Source organism: Sceloporus occidentalis, unplaced genomic scaffold, assembly GCF_023333645.1.
Source record: "Sceloporus occidentalis isolate IW3139 unplaced genomic scaffold, rSceOcc1.0.p SCAF_4, whole genome shotgun sequence".
In the NCBI taxonomy this organism is placed as follows: Eukaryota; Metazoa; Chordata; class Lepidosauria; order Squamata; family Phrynosomatidae; genus Sceloporus; species Sceloporus occidentalis.
Window position 1 is genome coordinate 175,086,841 of NW_028316984.1, and position 16,386 is coordinate 175,103,226.

The 16,386-nt window shown below is 39.5% G+C and overlaps 1 protein-coding gene across 5 annotated transcripts in view; it reads right to left on the minus strand.

Moving 5' to 3' along the window:
- The window catches only part of NRDE2 (NRDE-2, necessary for RNA interference, domain containing), a 47,152-nt gene extending 30,766 nt beyond the window's left edge, over positions 1-16,386 (minus strand). For 2 of the 5 annotated variants that reach the window (XM_089522381.1, XM_089522377.1), the window contains exons 1-5: positions 16,379-16,386; positions 14,530-14,751; positions 12,924-12,964; positions 6,269-6,377; positions 4,530-4,742 (exon numbers count right to left, since the gene is read on the minus strand). In XM_089522381.1, coding sequence (XP_089378507.1) covers positions 4,530-4,742; positions 6,269-6,377; positions 12,924-12,964; positions 14,530-14,751; positions 16,379-16,383 — 590 coding nt within the window. In that variant the 5' untranslated portion in view covers positions 16,384-16,386. Of the gene's footprint in view, positions 1-4,529; positions 4,743-6,268; positions 6,378-12,923; positions 12,965-14,529; positions 14,752-16,378 lie in introns of those variants that run through there. The other 3 variants (XM_089522378.1, XM_089522380.1, XM_089522379.1) reach the window with 3 other exon arrangements.

A 16,386-nucleotide genomic window follows, 5' to 3' on the forward strand; every position in this document is an offset into this window, starting at 1 on the left:
AATGCTTGTGAGAAGGGAAAAAATTGCCCATTAATGCAAAGTGTAAATATTGTCTCATTTCATATAAAAATATCCTACTGTGGAGACAGCACTACAGGTGCAATGAGTAAATCCAAGAAACCTAGGCCTGTTACAGACAGCCAAAATAAAGCTGCTTCGAGTCACAGTGGAGGTATGGTGTTTCAATGATGCATTAGTCCTAAGAGTCCAGAAGCCACACCAAAGCCATGCTCCAGTCCTTAGGGCTGGAGCGTGGCTTTGGTGCAATTTCTGGATTCTTAGGACGCATGCATCATTGAAACACCATACCTCCACTGTGACTCGAAGCATCTTTATTTTGGCTGTCTGTAACAGGCCCTAATCTCTTTCTTTGATAAAATTACCAGCTTGGTAGATGAAGGGAATGCTGTGGATATAGTATATCTTGATTTCACTAAGGCCTTTGACAAGGTTTCCCATGACATACTTGCAAACAAGCTTGTAAAATGTGGGCTAGACAAAGGAACTGTTACATGGATCTGTAATTGGTTGACCGGCCGAACCCAAAGGCTGCTCAACAATGGCTCCTTTTCATCCTGGAGAGAAGTGACCAGTGGGGTCCCACAGGGCTCTGTCCTGGGCCCAGTGTTGAATTCAACATCTTTATCAATGACCTGGATGACAGAATTGGGAGCATACTTATCAAATTTGCAGATGACACCAAATTAGGGGGAATAGCTAATACCCCAGAGGACAGGATCAAGATTCAAAATGACCTGAATAGACTAGAAAGCTGGGCCAAAGCTAACAAAATGAAATTCAACACAGAAAAATGTAAGGTATTGCACTTAGGGCGGAAAAATAAAATGCACAGATATAGGATGGGTGACACCTGGCTGAATGAAACTACATGTGAAAGGGATCTAGGAGTCCAAGTAGACCACAAGTTGAACATGAGTGAACAGTGTGATGCGGCAGCTAAAAAGGCCAATGCTATTTTAGGCTGCATCAATAGAAGTATAGTGTCTAGATCAAGAGAAGTAATAGTGCCACTGTATTCTGCTCTGGTCAGGCCCCACCTAGAATATTGTGTCCAGTTCTGGGCACCACAATTCAGAAAGGACACTGAGAAACTGGAGCGTGTCCAAAGGAGGGCGACAAAAATGGTGAAGGGTCTGGAAACCATGCCCTATGAGGAACGACTTAGGGAGCTGGGGATGTTTAGCCTGGAGAAAAGAAGGTTAAGAGGTGATATGATAGCCCTGTTTAAATATTTGAAAGGATGTCATATTGAAGAGGGAGCAAGCTTGTTTTCTGCTGCTCCAGAGAACAGGACCCGGAACAATGGATGCAAGCTACAGGAAAAGAGATTCCACCTGAACATTAGGAGGAACTTCCTGACAGTAAGGGCTGTTCGACAGTGGAATGCACTCCCTCGGAGGGTGATAGAGTCTCCTTCCTTGGAGGTCTTTAAACAAAGGCTGGATGGCCATCTGTCAGGGATGCTTTGAATTGGATTTCCTGCAAGGCAGGGGGTTGGACTGGATGGCCCTAGTGGTCTCTTCCAACTCTACGATTCTATGATTCTATGAAAGACCTGAACAGGGCAGTTGATGTCCAGGCCTATTGGAAGGCTCTCATTCCTATGGTTCTGATATGTTTAAGTGGACTTGACAGCAAACAACAACAAACTATAGAGATTAAATGAACCCTACATAGCAGATAAAAGTCATGGTAATGTACAATCGTCAATGAGAACCAAGGATTTACTCTTATTAGTCAAATTATAGCAAACCAACAATCTACTGCCTCTTGCTAACCAAGTTCTACAGTTAGAAACTGACAGTTACAGATTTGAAGCACTAAACATTAATAAAGCAGTACACCAATAATTTTATTTGAACTAGATAATATTACTGGCTTGTGGCACACAAGTTGTTTTATAAAAATGGGCAATGATTATAAATGTGTTTTTCCTGCCACAATGGATGAAAAGGACACACGTTTTGAGTTGAGTATGGAAGACAACACATCACCTCCAACCACAAAAGTAATCTGTGATGACTGTATTCATATATTTTTTTCCCTCTCCCCCACCTCACTACTTCCAAGTCTACATAAAGCATACAACAGAGGAGCAAAATAAAATGACCAGCTAAGCCTGTTTTTCTTTTGCCAACAACCCAAGTTGGAATAAAACACATGAAAGTGGCAAAAGGTGTATGTGACATGTGTCTGATTCATAAGGACATACTGATATGGTTCTGTCTTAGGAACATGGCCTTTACTTGGTTAAATAAAAGGCCAAGTTCCTGAGACATAGAACTATATCAGTGTGCCTGTATGAATCAGATATATCTTGCATATTCCTCTTGCCATTTTCATTGCCCCATGACCATCCTTGCTTATGCCCCTTCCATGCAACCTCATCATCTTACTGCTCTTTTTTCTTCTCATTTGGTCTCAGGGACACCATGAACAGAGACAAGTGACAAAATGTGTTGCTGCATCCTTTTCCTCCCTTCAGGCTTCTTGGGGGTTGTTCCCACTTAAGATTTGAAACGATTTAAAATACAACGTTTTTAATAAAATCGATTCAAAATAACACTGTTCTTATCCCGCTATCCGAATCGCTTTGTTCATCGTTCCCATCTGGTTATTTAAATCGAAGTTTTTACCTGCAAGCGTTCCTACTTGGCATGAAATCGGTGTTTAAATAAAGCGATTCTTCTCCTCCATACCTTATTTGGAGCTGTCAATCAATAGTACGTCAGAATGACGTAACGTTAATCCGGAATATTTGGAAGCAATTTATCTTTTGGCATCGTTTCCATTTCATTGACTGTTTGTGAATTTAGTGAATTTAGGAAAGCGAATTTAGGAAACCCAAGCTCTTTCCAGAGGAACTATGGGATAGGTTTTGCATGACAGCATCCCCTCTTCATGTCTCCCAAAAGACAGCCAGGGAGAATCCCTTCAGAGAGCACAGAGATCAATGGGGGAGGCTTCTGGCAAAGCAAATTTAAGAAACCCAAGTTCTTTCCAGAGGAACTATGGGATAGGTTTTGCATGACAGCATCCCCTCTTCATGTCTCCCAAAAGACAGCCAGGGAGAATCCCTTCAGAGAGCACAGAGATCAATGGGGGAGGCTTCTGGCAAAGCGAATTTAAGAAACCCAAGCTCTTTCCAGAGTAACTATGGGATAGGTTTTCCATGACAGCATCCCCTCTTCATGTCTCCCAAAAGACAGCCAGGGAGAATCCCTTCAGAGAGCACAGAGATCAATGGGGGAGGCTTCTGGCAAAGCGAATTTAAGAAACCCAAGCTCTTTCCAGAGGAACTATGGGATAGGTTTTCCATGACAGCATCCCCTCTTCATATCTCCCAAAAGACAGCCAGGGAGAATCCCTTCAGAGAGCACAGAGATCAATGAAGGAGGCTGCTGGAAAAGCAGGGAGGGAGCACTCTTCCCAAAGATTCTCTTTCCAGGGTTGGAGGAGAAGGCAGATTCCGTTTGAGAAAGGGAGGGAGAAAGGCTCTATCCCCCCCCCCCCCCCATTGATCAGAGCCCTTCCTTGCCTGGGCGAGATCAGATGCCTCCTCGCGAGGAGCCTTCCCTTCCCTGTCTGGGCGAGATCAGAGGCAGGGAATGCCTCTTGGAGAGGAGCCTTCCCTTCCTGCCTCTCCTCTGTTAGAAATGGGCTCTCCCCACACAGAGGGGTGAGGGAAGCAAAAATGGCGACAGCCATGACAGATGGGGACAGAAAGGGCAACTCCTCCAAGGCCAGCCCCATCGCAGTCCGCTCCTCCCATCCATCTAACACGATTCAAAGGCTGTCGTTCCTATTTAAATACTCCGGTTCCTAATTCGAATCAAGGGAAAAATGTAGGTCGGACCCTAGTGTTTTTTTAACACGCGTTAAATGAGGAAAGCTCGATTTAAATTTCTATCCCGCTCTACGATTCGATTTGTAGTGGGGATGATTGCGGGTTGCTCTAGAACCGTTCTAGGTTTAAATCGGATCCTAATAGGAACGCCACTCCTTGGATTCGATTCAGAACGCGGGGTTTCACCTAGTGGGAACAACCCCTTGGGTAAAAACATGAAAGAAGGGAAGGAAGACAGTGGTCCAAAACACACTGCAGAAATAATCCATTTTCAGACCACTTTAACTGCCCTGGCCCAGTGCTAGGGAATCCTGGGAATTGTAGTTTATTGTGGCACTACAGCTTTCTGACAGAAAAGGCTAAATGTCTCACAAACTACAGTTCCCAGGATTCTTTAGCACTGAGCCAGGGTAGTTAAAGAGGTCTCACACTGGATTATTTCTGCAGGTCGTTGTGGATCTCTAATTCACAACAATGCTTCTCACTGGCTGAAAGCACAGATACATGTTTACTCAGAAATAAGTCAAGTTGTTTCCAATAAGTTTACTTCATGTAAAATGTCACAGTCTTATTCTGATGTCTAACCTATTTTGGTGATCAGCTTGAGATGAAAAGATGAGCAGGACCAAAATAAGTTCAGGAAATAAGTGTACTTACGTACTTCAATTCTGCTCCTCCTTTTTCATTATTTCTGTCATTTCTCACATCCTCACTGTCCAATTCTGAATCACTGGTACTGTGATCCCTGCTTCTTTTTCTCTTTTTCACTTTTTTGTGTTCTCGTTTTTTCTTTTTCTTTCTTTTCTTAGCTGATTTTTCAAAACTTTCACAAGCTTCAGTCTCGCCAGGTGGCTCTATTTGGGATGCTGTGCTGCTTAAAAATAGACAAAAGCCAGGAATAAAAATGATATATGTAATCCAAAAATATTTGCAATTCAATTCTTAAAGCTACAAGAAAGCAGAAAAAGCTGGCATGAAGAAAGCTAGAAAATGGCTTTCAAAAGAAGGATAAATAACATACATAAACTAAAAACATAGAAACACTGGTTCTTACCTGTGATATGTTCATTTCCAGCGACATAGGTGGAAATACCCTAGCAAGGCCTTCATCTTACACATTTTCATGCTGTTAGGTTGCCTTTGAATCGGAAGAGGCTTCCTTTGTAAGACGCATATTATATCTATCCATATTACCGAATATATTCAACTATAGGTCGAGAAATTTATCTCCCAAAATACTCCAAAATCCTGGGTAGACCTATACACAGGGTAATACGATAATACAGTGGGGATCCATTCTGTATCCTGCCAACCCACGGATACCCAAAACAGTGGGACCTCAAGTCCCATTGTCCCTAATGGCCATGTGGGGGCTGAAAGCATCTCACAATTTAAAATGCCTATGCAAATCAAATATGAAGGCTTGAAGGAATTGGTAGGGGAGAATAAGCAAAATAGGTTCACAACAAGTAAAAAAAGTAAAATAGACTCACAGCAGGCTGTTTCCACCTCCATTGCTGGAAAACTGAAGTAAATAGTTAATTATGTGAGAACATTTTAATAAGCTCTGCTTGCCCCAACAAAAATTGAGTTACGCTGATTTCTGACACTATCAAAATGAAAAAGACCAATTTAATTGATAATTGTGATGCTAAGGCATGGATGAGAATCAAGCAGCCCTTAGACTGCCTATGGTCCCCATGGTTGTTTTTGTAGGCCCTAGACTCCATCTCACCCAACAACCTCTATTTAGTCAAAACTAGAAATGGGCTGTTCTTGGAAGCTTAAGGAGAAGCAATTATTTTCTAGTACAATATATAGTCTTCTTTTGGGATTCAGGACTTTGAGCTCCCCAACCCCAAAACAACTAAAGTTTACATATGACCCCTGGAGCCATCAAGGTTGCCCATAGTGAGCAAGTTTGCAAATGACCTCTTGCAGAGAATAAACACAGTGGGAATAAATCCAATCAATCTAATTACAAGAATCATAAAATCCCAAACACAGCATACAGATATTTCCATTATCACACTCACACTCTCCCCCTAGTCAAGCCATTGGACTATCTGCCCGCTGGCCCTATGATAACACTGATGTCATGCTGTTCAGTTAAATGCACTTTTGAGGATGGTGGGGATTCTTTGCAAGCAAGTCCAAGCAGCCTGACAAATTAGGTTGAGAGTTTCAAGAAATATTAGCAAATACTATATTACCAAGCAAGCATAAAACACAATCCTATGCATATCTACTGAGAAATAAGGTCCACTGAGTTCAGCAGGCCTTATTCCCATAAATGCAAGATTGTACAGACAACAGGATGTGATCTATGAAACTGGCCATATGCTTGTCTTTGAGTACATTATAAGAGGCTATCATGAAACATACCAAGGAATACACTACCTTTGAACAGAGGACTTGTTGGTGTCAGGATCTGTTACATCCAAAGCATGCTGGTGCAGTCTTAGTGCATCTTCTGTGCTGAAACTTGGGTTAGTCAGCCAGTTCAGTTCTGCAGATACAAAAGAAAGACAAGGATATTTTTAATTCCCATTGTCTGTGGATTTTTTTTATTTTTGTCGGCAGATAACTCATTTTACAAAAAAAGTGATTAGAACCTTGAAAATAAGTACATACTGTAGTTCTTAATAGCTTCTTGAAACAAAATATCATTTTTACACAATATATCTTATTTTGAAGTTAGACATCACTGATCCAATAATAAATCAGAATGTCCATCAGAACAGCACCAGGAAGACTTTGAGAATGCGTACAGTCAGGAACAGTGAGTGTGAACTAGATGAAATATCAACTTCTTTCTCTAATTTTATTCCTGAAATATTTTATTTGTTTATTAATTAATTAATTAATTAATTAATAGCTCTGCTTTCTCCTGGGATCCTAAGCAGATTCCAACGTAGACTAAAACAAAGCATAGCTAAAAATTGATGGTTAAACTTTTTTTAAAAGACAAGCTATCCTATTAAAACATTTGACTATAAGGCAGTATACAAGTATCTAATAAGAACAAAAGTACAGCACATGTAATATTTAAAAAGAAAACTTTTTGCACAACCAGCTAATTGCCAAGTGCCTGTTTAAATTTTAGTGGGAAAAGACAGAGAGGGAGCAGCCTAGAATCTTGTGGAAGAGAATTCTACAGCCTGGAAATAGCCAACAAAGCCTTCTCATGTGCAGCCCCAATTAATCTGGTGCTGAAAAGTTCCCATCCAAATGGGATATACTGTATATACTCGACTATAAGTCGGCCTCGTGTATAAATTGAGGGCAAGTTTTTGAGGTCAAAATTATGAATTTTGATATGACCCATGGATAAGTTGAGGGTAAAACCTTAGGGCAGGGGTAGGCAACCTGCGGCCCGTGGGCCGGATGCGGCCCAGCCCGGTCCTGCCACCGATTGCCGCCGGGGCCTTTGGGGGGCAATTGTCTATAGAAGCCTCAGAAACATGCATTTATATTAACATTTTTTTAAAAATCAGCAAATTTTTTCACGTGTCCTCCATTTTTTAAAAAAAAGTATCTTCCATTTGAAAAGTTTGTCCTACATTTGTCCTGGTTTATTTATATATTTAATTTTTTTAAAAAAATTATTTAATTATTTATTTTTTGGCTTCGGCCCCCTAGTTGTCTGAGGGACAGCAACCCGGCCCCCGGCTCAAAAAGATTGCCTACCCCTGCCTTAGGGCATATAACAAAAGATCTAAAGGATGAAGCAAAGGAAAACAATGTCAATGAATTTACAAAATTCCAGCAGGCATAACTGTTTGTGCTCATACTAAAGGCTGGATAGATGAGAGAATACATGGAGTCAGTGCTTCCAGGGCAGATTACACTCTTGCCTTTCACCAGAGAATGGTTTCTTTTTAAATAAGAGTTAAAGTATAGTTCTTACATTGATCCATGGATAAGTCGACTCAATTTTTTTGGATCAATTTTTTGACAAAAATTTCTAGACTTATACATGAGTGCATACAAATATATAACCCTGGCCCATTACAGACTGCCAAAATAAAGTTCTGCCAAACCTGTGCACCAGTCCTTAGGACTGGATCGTGGCTTTGGTGCGGCTTCCGGACTCTTAGGATGCATGCATCATTTAAACAGCATACCTCCAAAGTGACCTGAAGCAGCTTTATTTTGGCCTATCTATATGGGGCCCATGTTAGTCTGCAGAATCAGTACATAGAGAGATCTTGTAGCACCTTTGAGACTAACTGAAAGAAAGAAATTGGCAGCATCAGCTTTCACAGACTTCAGTCTACTTCCTCAGATGCACTTGAGTATATGAGTATATACAGTAATCGTGGGATGTGTCACCATAACCAAATCTGAATGTTCCAGGAATGGGCACAGTTGGTACATGAGCTTTAACTGTGCAAGTACACGCCTGACCACTGCTGGTTTTAACAGCAATCTTGGTGGTGATGCAGTGGTTAAATGCCTGTACTGCAGCAACTCACTCACAAACCATAGGGTTGCAAGTTCAATACCAGCCAGGGGCTCAAACCCGACCTCCTTCCGAGGTCACTAAAATGAGTACCCAGATTGTTGGGGGAAATTAGCTTCCATTTTGCACTGATAAGCGGTATAGAAATGTACTTGCTATTGCTATTTAATGGAGCATCTAGTTCTGCTCTTTAGGAGGGATCTAACATCACAGTTCAGGCCATTTTCCTCAGCTGAAGGAATCCCCCCCCCAATGCCCCTATGAATCTATTCCAGAGGATTCTCAATGGATAGATGTCATTACATTCTATAAGGATTTTAAGTTACAGCAGAGGAAGGGCCAAATCTCAATGGTGGAACACCTGATTATATGTTGAAGTTTCCAGGCTTGACCCTGTACGGTAATCCTGGCAAAAATACCTGTACGAGGCCTTGAAAGCTAGCAGGCCACACTGCCTGGGAGTTATAGTCCAACGTCTTTGAGGGGTAACCAAGTTCCCTATCTCTGGTGTAGACAATACTTAGCGAGACAGACCAATGGTCTGAGTAAATGCAATGTAAACAACCACATATCTATTCAGACATAGGTCCCAGATAAATCATAAAGGCTTAATTCTGAGTTAAGATGGTTTACTCTGCCTTCATGTCATGCTGATCAACTACTTCTTCAAAGGGAAAATTAATTAATTTTTCATTTATGGACACCTGGCTATATTGGCATCACACAGTGGTAGGGGGTACATATTTCATGCATACCATTCTGGTTTTTAAAAATGAATCCATCCCTTCCTTTTTCCTCATTTAAGTCACAACATTTAAAAAAAAATCCTGAAGAAAGAGAATCATTTCCATGTATCTCTGTAAGTATATGAAGACATCAGAATTGGGTAAGATCTAATATTTGCTTATCTCATCAAGAAGCTTCCTGAACTTTTATGGGAGAACGTCTGCATTATCACCAGGAGGGACTTGATGCATTTTCCATTTGCTTTTTAATGTTAAACATAATGTAGTCTGAAAATATGGTTTGTGTGTCTCAGAGACACCAAAGGACCATACTTTTAATTTTCTACCACGAGTCCAGTGTGTAATTAGGTATTAGGCGGATTACTGTATTTATCAATTCAAAACTGAGAAACAACTTCAATCTTTCTATCAAAATGGGGATTCTGCTGCAAGATGAGAAATCAAAAAGGATCCAGTCCCAGAATGCCAAGAACTGTCAACATCTATGCTGCAGTTTGGCAACTCCTGAAGTAAACAAAAAGATGCCGGAACAAATTTACAAGTCATTATTCTTAGAAAACCTTTAATAAACCCATTAATTTACCTGCAGAGCAAGCTGCATGACACGATAAAATTCAAACCACTCCTCAAAACTAAATACTTCAAATTGCACAGAAAGCGTATACCGTTTATTTTATAAAATGGTGAGAGTAGCTTGGAGACATTTGCCAAATTATGGATAGGTCAATGGGGCTGCAAACTCCATCCATGGCAGAATTCTGGCAATGCAATCTGCCGTACGTTCCATTTCATTTTAGAAAAAGACACAGTGGGTGTGCGGAATTATTTCTACAGTGTGGCTGAATCGTAGGATCAGGGTTCATATTCCTGTTCGGCTACGGAAACCTACTGGATGACCTTGGGCAAGTCACACTCTCTCTGCCTCTGAGGAAGGCAAGGGCAAACCCCCTCTGAACAAATTCTGCCTAGAAAACCATGATAGGTTTGCCTTAGAGTTGTCATAAGTAAGAAATGACTTGAAGACACAACAAACACTATTGTGAAGATTTAAGAGCCCATTTCTAAGCACATGCACTTAGAAATAAATCAGCTTAAAATCAAATAAACAAACTTTTCTGGTACGTCCCTGAAAACCTCTGTCTTTTCCATCAGATTCGGGCTGCCACTTTGTTACAGAACAGAAATTCTCTACTTTTAAGATCTGAATAATCAGATGTTGGATCAGATGGAACTTTAACAATGCAGTAGCAGAGCTCTTGTTATGATAAAACTCATTGTTGGGTTATGTCTTTATCAGGACCAGTCTAAATGCTACTGAGGCTTACAAGAGTTGCAACTGTCCAAAACCCTTCATTGGGACAGTACAAAAAAGTAGGGAAAAGAAACAGAACAAGTCAAAAATAAAGTAAGATGACATGGCCATGAAGCCTATACTTAAACTCAATCCCAAAAGGGAGACTTCACATTAAAGGAATAGTAACTTGAAAAGGAACAGTTACAAGTTACACATAACAATGCAGCTTCACCAGCTCAGTTTCATGGCAAGAGCTAAAAACAGACTTCTGTACAGGTTTAGTTTTCCTTATCCAAAATGTTTGGAACCAGAAGTGTTTTGAATTTTGGGGGGGGAAATTGGGATTTTTGAATATTTGCATATATGGTGTGTGTGTTGTGTGCCTACAAGTCATTTCCGACTTATGGTGACCCTAAGGTGACTCTATGATGCAGTTTTCCTGGCAAGATTTGTTTAGAGGAGGTTTGCCATTGCCTTCCCCTGAGACTGAGAATGTGTGACTTCCCAAGGTCACCCAATGGGTTTCATGGCTGAGCAGGAATTAAACCATGGTCTCAAGAGTTGTAGTCCAATGCTCAACCTACTATGCTACACTGACTCATAATAAGCTATCTTGGAGATGGAACCCAAGTCTAAACATGAAATTCATTTATGCTTTGTATACACTTTATACACATAGCCTGAAGGTAATTTTATATACAATATTTTTTAGTAATTTTGTGCATGAAACAAAGTTTGAAACATTAATCCATCAGAAGGCAAGGACACTGGTAGGGTGGCCACATGCTCACTTATGTGCACTTAATATCCTGAAGTATAACATGTCAGGCATTAAGTGGGTTCCTTCTGTAAGAATCTGATGGGAAGTAGAGGAAGAGATAAAATAAATCCTGAGGTGAAAAAAATTTAATCACACCATCCACCCATCAAACCATAACATAAATGCTGCCTTTGGCCCCATGCAGGGAAAAAAAGTGGTATTAAATAAATAAATAAATAAATAAATTCCTTTTTTATATCACTAAGCCTTCCTTGGAGAGCTGGAGCACTTGAAGGCTTACATACTTTCATAGCATTTTGGCTGCAATTAGTAAAAATATTTAAGAAATATGGCATCTGTGTTTCCTTCTCCTATCCTCCCACAGTATCATAGAACTGGAAGAGACCACAAGGGCCAAACAGTCCAATCCTCTGCCCTGCAGGAACTCACAATCAGAGCACACACACACACAACAGATGGCCAATCCTGTTTAAAAACCTCCAAAGAAGGAGACTTCCTTACTGTCAGGAAGTTCCTCCTAATGTTGAGGTGGAATCTCATTTCCTGCAGCTTGCATCCATTGTTCTGGGTCCTGTTCTCTGGAGCAGCAGAAAACAAGCTTATTCTCTCCTCAATATGACATCCCTTCAAATATTTAAACAGGGCTATCATATCACCTCTTAACCTTCCCTTCTCCAGGCTAAACATCTCCAGCTCCCCAAGCTGTTCCTCATAGGACATGGTTTCCAGACCCTTCACTATTTTAGTTCCTCTCCTTTGGACACGCTCCAGTTTTTCAACATCCTTTTTAAATTGTGGTGCCCAGAACTGGACACAATATTCCAAGTGGGGGGTTGTTGTTGTTATTATTATTATTATTATTATTATTATTGGTTAAGCCAGTGGTTCCCAATCTTTCTAATGCCGCGACACTTTAATACAGTTCCTCATGTTGTGACGACCCCCAACCATACAATTATTTTCATTGCCTACACACAAATATGTGTTTTCCGATGGTCTTAGGCAACCCCTGTGAAAGGGTCATTTGACCCCCAAAGGGGTCCCGACCCACAAGTTGGGAACCACTGGGTTAAGCAAAGAATGTTCTTAATACAGATGTTTTATCTGGGATTGTGGCAATCCGACTGCCAGTGTGGCATAGTTGTTTAAGTGTGGAAGTACAGTCGGCCCTTCTTATACACGGATTCAAGCATCCATGGTTTGAAAATGTTCAAAAAAAGTATAAATTTCAAGTATCAAACCTTGATTTTCCATTTTTTATAAGGGACACCATTTTGCTATGTCATTATATTTAATGGGACTTGAGCATCCACGGATTTTGTTATCCATGGGGGATCTTGGAACTAAACCCCAGCGTATAACAAAGGTCCACTTTATAACTCTGGAGACCAGAGCTGAATTCTCTGCTCACCCATGAAACCCACTGGGCCAGTCACACTCTCTCAGCCTCAGAGGATGGCAATGGCAATCCTTCCCTGAAAAAACTTGTCAAGAAATCCCCATGACAGGGTCGCTGTAAACGGACATGACCTGAAGTCACCTGTTTTATCCGTTTTTAACTTTTGTATGATTTTTAAATCAGTTAAAAATTTAAATGATTTTAAATTGGCTTTAAAAAATTTGTATATGTTTTTAACTTGTTGTTAATCAGTTCTGTAACGTTTTAACGTGGTGCTTTCAAACTGGTTTTAAAACTTTTTGCATTTTCAATGTGTTGCTAATCAGTTTTATAAAGTTTTAGCGTGGTGGTTTTAAAACGTTTTGCAAACCTTTTCCATTTGTTGTGCTGGAAAACGCCTTGGGTCCCGTCCTGGAAGAAAGGCAGCATATAGTAAATCAAACTAATAAACAGACAAACGTGTAATCATGGGGTGGCTTTTTATAGGGGACATTTGCTATATAGGGTGGGTTTTGTGGTTTTAATGTTAGTAATTTTATCTTGCTTTTAGCCGATGTTTTTGTTTTATTGTAATACATTTGTCAGAATGTTTTATTCGTGAGCCGTCCTGGGTCCCTTTTTCTGGGAGAAAGGTGGCATAGAGAAATCATAGAATCATAGAATCGTAGAGTTGGAAGAGACCACTAGGGCCATCCAGTCCAACCCCCTGCCATGCAGGAAATCCAATTCAAAGCATCCCCGACAGATGGCCATCCAGCCTCTGTTTAAAGACCTCCAAGGAAGGAGACTCTATCACCTTCCGAGGAAGTGCATTCCACTGCCGAACAGCCCTTACTGTCAGGAAGTTCCTCCTAATGTTCAGGTGGAATCTCTTTTCCTGTAGCTTGCATCCATTGTTCCGGGTCCTGTTCTCTGGAGCAGCAGAAAACAAGCTTGCTCCCTCTTCAATATGACATCCTTTCAAATATTTAAACAGGGCTATCATATCACCTCTTAACCTTCTTTTCTCCAGGCTAAACATCCCCAGCTCCCTAAGGCGTTCCTCATAGGGCATGGTTTCCAGACCCTTCACCATTTTTGTCGCCCTCCTTTGGACACGCTCCAGTTTCTCAATGTCCTTTCTGAATTCTGGTGCCCAGAACTGGACACAATATTCTAGGTGGGGCCTGACCAGAGCAGAATACAGTGGCACTATTACTTCTCTTGATCTAGACACTATACTTCTATTGATGCAGCCTAAAATAGCATTGGCCTTTTTAGCTGCCGCATCACACTGTTCACTCATGTTCAACTTGTGGTCTACTTGGACTCCTAGATCCCTTTCACACGTAGTTTCATTCAGCCAGGTGTCACCCATCCTATATCTGTGCATTTTATTTTTCCGCCCTAAGTGCAATACCTTACATTTTTCTGTGTTGAATTTCATTTTGTTAGCTTTGGCCCAGCTTTCTAGTCTATTCAGGTCGTTTTGAATCTTGATCCTGTCCTCTGGGGTATTAGCTATTCCTCCTAATTTGGTGTCATCTGCAAATTTGATAAGTATGCTCCCAATTCTGTCATCCAGGTCATTGATAAAGATGTTGAATAGCACTAGGCCCAGGACAGAGCCCTGTGGGACCCCACTGGGGTCACATTAATCAAATAAATTAAAACAAAATAAAACAGTGAGTGATAATAATAATATAGTTTAATGGCTATTGGTGGAAGAGGGAAATGTATGCCTCATCCAGATTGGAGGAATAATTCGTTTTGGCTCTGCTTTAACTGGTTTGGCTCCATGCTATGGAATTCTGGGAATGGGAGTTGGTTGTGGCACCATCCCAGAATTCCATAGCATGGAGCCAAACCAGTTAAAGCAGAGCCAAAACGGATTATTCCTCCAGTCTGGATGCAACAGTAGCACACAAGCAAACGGTGCAAAACCTGTATAGAAAAAGCCAAGGGCCAAGAACAAACGTGGAGCAGGGTTTCATTACCTCTCTGGGGGCTCTCTCCCTCTGGCTTCTCCCCGGATTTCGCAGCCCCAGCAAAAGCAGGGAACAGAGCCATCGCGACCAGGAAGCAGCCAAGACCAGACACAGCCTTCTTCTATCTTCTCCCTTCGCCTTGCCTTCAAAGAGACTAGAAATGGCGGACTTCCCGGGGCATGCTGGGAAATGTAGTTTCGCTGGCTTCCGGTCTCAAAATGGCGCCGGGGCCTAGAGGCCAAAGAGGGAAGTGGACATAATAGACATATTAATATAATATATAATAATAATATATAATAATAATATTTAATGTATATATTATATATTATATAATTGTATTTATAATTTATATAATATATTTCTATAATATTTATTTGTAATATAACTTATATAAATTTATATTTATATTTATAAATATGTAATAATATATATAATATAATAATATTAATTAATATTATTATTAATAATAATATAATATATGCATATAAATATATAATATAAAATAATTTATATATATTATTATATATTATATATTATGTATTATATAATTATATTTATATTATAATTAAATATATATTTATATATATTATATTATATAATTATATTTATATAATATTTATTTATTTATATTTATAATATAATTTATGTAATTATAATTTTATAATATAATATATATTATACTATTATATAACATTATATATATTAATATAATGTAATTACAATAATAATATATAAATATATATCATATATTATATAATATATATTTACATGATATATATTTATTTATAATATAATTTGTATAATTATGTTATATATATATATATATATATACACAGTATATATAATACTATATTATATAGATATTATTATACCTTATGTTATATATAATAATATATCATATATCATATATGAGGTATATTATATAATATGTCACTATAGATAGATAGATAGATAGATAGATAGATAGATAGATAGATTGCAGTTGATAATATATAGGCTGAGGTTTTTTATCTCACCTGCGAGGGAAAAAAGGCTATACTGGGGGCAGCAGTGCCGCTCAGAGGGCTCTCCTCCTTGCACTGAGGATGCAGCCACACTGCAGAGTTAATGTGGCTTGACCCCACTTTCTCTGTCATGGCTACCTCTAGAGAGGTGAAGGCTTGAGGAAGAATTTGGAGGGGGAGAAACTAAATGCATCTGAGGAAGTAGACTGAAGTCTAGGAAAGCTCATGCTGCTAATTTCTTTCTTTCAGTTAGTCTCAAAGGTGCTACAAGGTGCTATATTTTGGTTCATGTTTATTTTCCCTAAATCATGCTAAAATAAAATATTCCATAATTGATTTTATTCCTTTTTTCAATTTTTTCTTGGTTTTTTTTTTTGGCAGTTTTTTTTAAAAAACCTGTAAACACTGGGGGAAAAATAGGAAAAAAAGAAAAGAAAAATAGCAATAGCAAGTACATTTCTATGCCGCTTATCAGCGCACTTAAGAACCAAGCAGTTTACAAACTGTATTTTCTTCCAAAAAGGGAGAAAATCATTTATGGAATATTTTGTTTTAGCATGATTCAGGAAAAAACATATACATAGGGTTTTTCCCTCAAATTTTTCCACAATTCCCAGCTCGGCTACAAAGCCACTGAGTGACCTTAGGCAAGTCACATATTCTCAGCCTCAGAAGAAGGCAATGGAAAACCTCCTCTGAACAAATCATGCCAAGAAAACCTCATTACAGGTTCACCTTAGGGTTGCCATAAGCCAGAAATTATTTGGATCGTAGAATCATAGGAGATTACCACATATCGTTCTCAGAACATTCTGCACGTAACGTGATGAGAACGTTCCTGGAACGGATATTACCGCATTGA